Source organism: Convolutriloba macropyga, chromosome 7 (genome assembly GCF_964194025.1).
Source record: "Convolutriloba macropyga chromosome 7, txConMacr16.3, whole genome shotgun sequence".
Classification (NCBI taxonomy): Eukaryota; Metazoa; Xenacoelomorpha; order Acoela; family Convolutidae; genus Convolutriloba; species Convolutriloba macropyga.
Genome location: NC_134474.1, coordinates 17,970,023 through 17,977,522, shown reverse-complemented (window position 1 = coordinate 17,977,522; position 7,500 = coordinate 17,970,023). Strand labels below are relative to the sequence as shown.

The 7,500-nt window shown below is 31.3% G+C and overlaps 1 protein-coding gene across 1 annotated transcript in view; it reads left to right on the top strand.

Annotated features, from left to right (window-relative positions):
- The window catches only part of LOC142342963 (uncharacterized), a 102,998-nt gene that overhangs the window by 71,019 nt on the left and 24,479 nt on the right, over positions 1-7,500 (top strand). The window contains exon 14 of the mRNA XM_075394643.1: positions 6,015-6,151. Within this exon, the coding sequence (XP_075250758.1) occupies positions 6,015-6,151 (137 nt within the window). The remainder of the gene's footprint in view (positions 1-6,014; positions 6,152-7,500) is intronic.

Below are 7,500 nucleotides of genomic sequence, written 5' to 3'. Positions count from 1 at the left end.
CCGTTTTTTTCGAGTAATCGAGGTTTAAAGTTTCATGTGAACAACAGATATTCGGTTCATTTTTGTTCACTTTTGCCGTAATTTTTGTTCGAATTAAACTCTTTTTCTATGAAAATTTTAAATCAAAATTAAATTTCACGACACAAAATAAATCAAATGTGGGTTCCTAATAGACTAAAGGCGATAAAAAGACTAGTTCTGGTCTCATAGGGAAGTTAAAAATAAAAAAAAAATCGAATTCTATTTGAGAGCTGTTTTTTTGGAAAATTTTGCAGTTTTTTGTTTTTCCAAATTACCTAGAGACTAGTCACATTTCATATCGAGCTTCCATTAATGACAAACCTCATTTACAATCAAATGAAGCCCAATGAACCAAAATTTAGATTCCAAGAAATCGCTCAATTTCTTTTGGATTCGTGTCTCAGTTTTCATAATTTTGATTTTCTGTTTTTGGTTCTACTAAATTTTGGAACCTTATGGCTTAAACTCATTGACTAAAAGAGCAATAGGTTTCGTAATGAGCATTAAGTGAACCCATCTATTGAGAGCTCTTTTTTGGAAAATTTTGCATATTTCCTTGTTTTTTCCAGTCATCTAGAGAATAATAACTTTTCATATCGAGCTTCCATTAATGACAAACCTCATTTACAATCAAATGAAGCCCATTGAACAAAAATTTAGTTTCCAAGGAGTCGCTCATTTTTTTGGATTCGTATCTCAGTTTTCATAAATTTGATTTTTTTTTGTGGTTCTACTAAGTTTTGGAATCTTATGGCTTAAACTCATTGACTTAAAGAGCATTAGGTTTCGTTATGAGCATTAAGTGAGCCTATCTAGTGAGGGCTGTTTTTTTGGAAAATTTTGCACTTTTTTGTTTTTTCAAACTACCTAGAGACTAGTCACTTTTCATATCGAGCTTCCATCAATGACAAACCTCATTTACAATCAAATGAAGCCCAATGAACAAAAATTTAGTTTCCAAGGAGTCGCTCATTTTTTTGGATTCGTATCTCAGTTTTCATAACTTTGATTTTCTTTTTTTGTTTTTACTATGTTTTTGAATCTTATGGCTTAAACTCATTGACTAAAAGAGCAATAGGTTTCGTAATGAGCATTAAGTGAACCTATCTAGCGAGAGCTCTAATTTTTGACAATTTCGCACTTTTTTGTTTTTGCAAATTGCCTAGAGACTAGTCACATTTCATATCGAGCTTCCATTAATGACAAACCTCATTTACAATCAAATGAAGCCCAAGGAACAAAAATTTAGATTCCAAGGAATAGCTCAATTTTTTTTGGATTCGTATCTCAGTTTTCATAAATTTGATTTTTTTGTGGTTCTACTAAGTTTTGGAATCTTATGGCTTAAATTCATTGACTTAAAGAGCAATAGGTTTCGTAATGAGCATTAAGTGAGCCTATCTAGTGATGGCTGTTTTTTTGGAAAATTTTGCACTTTTTTGTTTTTTCAAATTACCTAGAGACTAGTCACTTTTCATATCGAGCTTCCATTAATGACAAACCTCATTTACAATCAAATGAAGCCCAATGAACAAAAATTTAGTTTCCAAGGAGTCGCTCATTTTTTTGGATTCGTATGTCAGTTTTCATAATTTTGATTTTCTTTTTTTGTTTCTACTATGTTTTCGAATCTTATGGCTTAAACTCATTGACTAAAAGAGCAAAAGGTTTCGTAATGAGCATTAAGTGAACCTATCTAGCGAGAGCTCTAATTTTGGAAAATTTCGCACTTTTTTGTTTTTGCAAATTGCCTAGAGACTAGTCACATTTCATATCGAGCTTCCATTAATGACAAACCTCATTTACAATCAAATGAAGCCCAAGGAACAAAAATTTAGATTCCAAGGAATAGCTCAATTTTTTTTGGATTCGTATCTCAGTTTTCATAAATTTGATTTTTTTTGTGGTTCTACTAAGTTTTGGAATCTTATGGCTTAAATTCATTGACTTAAAGAGCAATAGGTTTCGTAATGAGCATTAAGTGAGCCTATCTAGTGAGGGCTGTTTTTTTGGAAAATTTTGCACTTTTTTGTTTTTTCAAATTACCTAGAGACTAGTCACTTTTCATATCGAGCTTCCATTAATGACAAACCTCATTTACAATCAAATGAAGCCCAATGAACAAAAATTTAATTTCCGAGGAGTCGCTGATTTTTTTGGATTCGTATCTCAGTTTTCATAATTTTGATTTTCTTTTTTTGGTTTCTACTATGTTTTCGAATCTTATGGCTTAAACTCATTGACTAAAAGCAATAGGTTTCGTAATGAGCATTAAGTGAACATATCTAGCGAGAGCTCTATTTTTGGAAAATTTCGCACTTTTTTGTTTTTTCAAATTACCTAGAGACTAGTCACTTTTCATATCGAGCTTCCATTAATGACAAACCTCATTTACAATCAAATGAAGCCCAATGAACAAAAATTTAGTTTCCAAGGAGTCGCTCATTTTTTGGATTCGTATCTCAGTTTTCATAATTTTGATTTTCTTTTTTTGTTTCTACTGTGTTTTTGAATCTTATGGCTTAAACTCATTAACAAAAAGAGCAATAAGTTTCGTAATGAGCATTAAGTGAACCAATTTAGCGAGAGCTCTATTTTTGGAAAATTTTGCACTTTTTTGTTTTTTCAAATTACCTAGAGACTAGTCACGTTTCATATCGAGCTTCCATTAATGACAAACCTCATTTACAATCAAATGAAGCCCAATGAACCAAAATTTAGATTCCAAGAAATCGCTCAATTTCTTTTGGATTCGTGTCTCAGTTTTCATAATTTTGATTTTCTGTTTTTGGTTCTACTAAATTTTGGAACCTCATGGCTTAAACTCATTGACTAAAAGAGCAATAGGTTTCGTAATGAGCATTAAGTGAACCCATCTAGTGAGAGCTCTATTTTTGGAAAATTTTGCACTTTTTTGTTTTTTCAAATTACCTAGAGACTAGTCACGTTTCATATCGAGCTTCCATTAATGACAAACCTCATTTACAATCAAATGAAGCCCAATGAACCAAAATTTAGATTCCAAGCAATCGCTCAATTTCTTTTGGATTCGTGTCTCAGTTTTCATAATTTTGATTTTCTGTTTTTGGTTCTACTAAATTTTGGAACCTCATGGCTTAAACTCATTGACTAAAAGAGCAATAGGTTTCGTAATGAGCATTAAGTGAACCCATCTAGTGAGAGCTCTTTTTTGGAAAATTTTGCATATTTCCACGTTTTTTCCAGTCATCTAGAGAATAAGAACTTTTCATGTCGAGGTTCCATTAATGACAAAACTCATTTACTTTCAGGTGAAGCCCAATGAACAAAAATTCGTTTCCTAGGAATCGCTCATTTTTTTTGGATTCGTATCTCAGTTTTCGTAATTTTTAATGAAATTTTGATTTTCTTTTTGAGGTTTTACAAAAGTTTTGGAATTCTATGTCATAAAAATGTTGACTGGAAAGGCAATAGGAAAGGCAATAGGTTCTAAGTGAAACTATCTCGTGCTTTGTGGGGACAGCTCAAAGAGTTCTTTTTGATGACACAAGATTTCAAATTTTTTTCTAATTTTTGAAAATTTCGTTTTATTGGTTCCTTTTGAAGTCTTATCACGTTATCCATTGTTTCAACAAAGAAGTTTGATGCATCTTAGATAAAGTTTTCAGAGAAAAAATTTATGGCTTAAATAGCTTCAACACTTCCTTATCGCACTTTCCTACTGAATTTCTGATTTTGGCCTCTATTTGTTGTTGTTTTCATAGTCATAAGACTTATTGTGATATCTTATTGATTACTTATGCATGAAAAACATCCTTGTACTAACATCGTGGCATAAGTGAGCATATTTATTGATTTCTGTTGAAAGCTATTGAAATTAATGACTGTTAACTCTTTAAGAAAATGTTTTTAAAAAATACATTTTCAACATTAATCAATCTTAAAATTGTTTTCTTGAACTTTAAGTAAGTTTCACTCATGACAGAACCCCTTTTTTCCACTTCAACAAAAATTTATCTAATTAGCGGCTTTATCTTCTAACTATTTGTTTTTTGACTTCGATGCATGAGTTTTTATATTTTTTTTGTATATATTTTTCGTAATTTTGGTTCCTTTCGAAATCGTATTACATTAACTTAATATTGATAGTTACCTGTGGCCTAAAAAAATTTTCAATGGATCGTAGAAAAACTTATGGTTGAAATGGTTTCTACATTTTCTTCTCGCACTTTATACAGAATTTTTGGATTTTGCCGGTATTTGATGTTGTTTTCATAGTCAATGACATGTTGTAATGTCCTAATGATGACTTTTGAAAGACAGACATTTTAATCGTTAAATCGACATCCTTGTCGGCATAAGATTGCGTATTTAAAGGCTTCCGTTGAAAGCTATTGAATTTTATGACGTTGATACGACGGTTTTTCCTCAAAAATTTCGTGATTTTAATGTATTTTTCATTGCCATACAACTTAATGTGATGAGTTATCGATGACCTATGGTTAAAAGATATCACTTTTTCCGATTGAGGCAGATCTTAGCGTGCTTATTAGATTTTTTTGAAAGCTATTGAATTTAATGGCTTTGATACTAGGGGTTTTCTCAAAAACTTCGTGGTTTTAATATATTTGTTTATAATTGTTGTTTTTCAAGTCATTTTGTAACAGAAAACAATCCCATTGCTGTTAAAAAAATATTTGAAAATAGAAAAGTCTTTATTAAAAAGTTTATTCACAAATGCCTTGGAAACTTTTTTCGCTTACTTTTTTTTAATTTGAATTTGCTGATTTTGCCTTTTTTCTTTAGGTAGCCGTAAAGTGCTGACCGGTCTCATAAACTTGTAATTGACAATTAAATGAACGACTTTTACCCGAAGCAATCAGTCTATAGCGAATAGCTTTAAAATTTATTGTGTTTTACATTTTCAATGACTTTTCAAACCTCTCAGTTTTTGTTGTTCTTTTTGTCAACTTGTAACTTATTCTTGTCATCGAGAGTTCCCCTCCAATTCCTTGAATTTCAAAAATAACATGTTCACTGATATTATGTGGAAGCTGATGTTTTGTTTGGTGGACAATATGCGTTTTCATAAAAGATTTGTGGGTGGTGTATTCGTGTTTCTTTTTCTCTTTTTTAGCACATTCAGGTAATAACAGATCCCAATGATTTTCAGATGTGGCTCAAATGAAGTTATTTGTTTCCTCAATATAATTTTAGCTGAATTAATCTAAATAAAAATTGAACTAAAACTACATATTATTCAAATATTGGCTAATGATTTTATTGGCTTCAATAGTTTGTGTTTTTGCAAATTGTTCGAAATTTTTTGGGATTTTCTACGTGTTTAGTCCAATCTTATGGCTCAGTCTAACCGAAGACAGGTCTCATTTGTTTCATAATAAATTTTTAGTAAATTTATCGTGAATTATTTTGTTATAAGCTAAAGAATTTTTAGACTTTTGAAATTACTTGTTTTAAAATATGTTGATTGATTTTTTATTTGAATCTCACTTTTTTCTCTTTGTCGACATGTTACCTAGTCTCATTAAAGATAACATCCATCTGCTGTATAGTTAGGAAAAACTAAATTTGTGTAGTTAAATTTTCATCTGATTGCGTTTTGACGTTGTTACTAGGTAGGTGCTTTTAAATTTAGATATTGATTTTCTGCCGTGAATTTTTTTTTACCTATTTTGTCGTTTGTTTTTTCTCGTCTTTTTCTAGTCTTTTTAATGGCAGATCTCGTCAGCTCTGTAATGAGGCATGCCATTATGTAATTCAATTAGGAGTTTGGGCGTGAACCGATTTTTTAAAACTCAAACATGTATTTTTGTTATCTCTTCGTTTGGTTAACTATTAAGTCAAAAATGCAAACGCACATTAACGAGCCTCATTGTAATAATTTAATATCAAATGATGGTTTTCCTAAAATTCGATCCAGTAAAAAACATTGAATCGAACCGATCTCTGCTTAATCATTTGACTGCCTTATGTGAGTTTAGTCTTTTTTTCAGCAGCTTGCCAAGTGGCGCAATTTGACGTCTCTGCCGAAGGTCAAATGGTACAACTGATTGAAGGTCTGAACTTGGTAGAGGACTACCGCAGGATAGCATTCAAAGATGCGAGCAATAACTGGGCCTATGTCAAGAAGGTTTAAAAATTTCGAAAAATTGTCTCCTCTTTTCAGATCAATAACTATCACTACTTGTTGAGTTTATATTCTTTTAAGGCCCACAGCGCCAATAACATTGCAAGCCACCAGATCCGAAGCTTTCGTCGCAACTTATTTCACCGAGTACATATCTATTTGCTCAAGCTTGTGCATAGGTTCTTACGCCATATCAATTTTGAGAAGATTTCCGAAAAATACCACGACCACAAAATGCATAGGAACCAGTCAAAGATACAAAATTACATGATACTTATGTCCGTTGGGTTGGCTGGTCATCCTGCTACTCGATAGTGGAGACATTGGACAGTTTTTTTCGTTCAAAATAGACAGCTATTTTTGTTACTCGTTTTTTCAACGGTTTCACATGAGTTTGTCCTCGCTTAATCCAATTAATCAGCAGATACCGCAAAATCTGATATAGAATTATCATACAAAAAATTTTATAAATAAATAGGAATGTTCGAAATTTTCAATTTATACATGACTAAATTAGTTCTTGTAATTGTGCTGCTAACATATTGAAATCATTTTTGCAAAACACTTCTATGTATAAGTTACGTGAATCTGCTTGGAGTCACCGCGAACATCTGGCTTTTGTCGAGTACCGCACAGCAGTTAGATTGATACAGTCGGAACGGAATTTCTAAATTAGTTATGCGTCCTCGCGCAACTTTTCTTAAAACTCATACTTTCTCTTGCGAGATTGAAAACGCTGCAACTTTGTGGAAGTCAAAATCTGGCTATGTAATTTCGAAGATAATCATTGATGCGTTGAAAGTAATTTCTAGTTTTATTTAGTCACCTTGCCAATTAAACAAGAGGGAGCTGTAATGTTTGAAAACAGTTACTACAACAAAAAGAAACTTTCTGTACCTAACAAAAAAGAGAGAAACTATTGAGTTTTGCATTTCTTACATTTTACTATTGAGTTTTTGCTGTATAGCATATACTATGACAAAAAAGAACCAGCTATTCAATGAGACGTTTTTTCCTAACCAAACTTTTGGGACCTTAACAAAGTTAAAAAAATATGAAGTAAAGACTTTGTGTAAACTAAACTTTTGAGAATTCAAAAAAGATTCAAATTGAAAAGTATAAATTCAAATAAAAAGTTATATCAGTTTTCAAATTTGAAAAAAATATATATTTGAAGCTAAAATGCAGACGCAGATAATTATGCATATAAAGATTTTTGAAACAATTTTATGGGTCATTAAAGAGTTAAAGAAAAATCTAATGTTTCTGTTTGTTGACAATTTGTCAGAAAAAACTTTGTATGCCGAGAACAACACCTTATTTTTTAACCTTCAATTTGCTTCAGCACATAT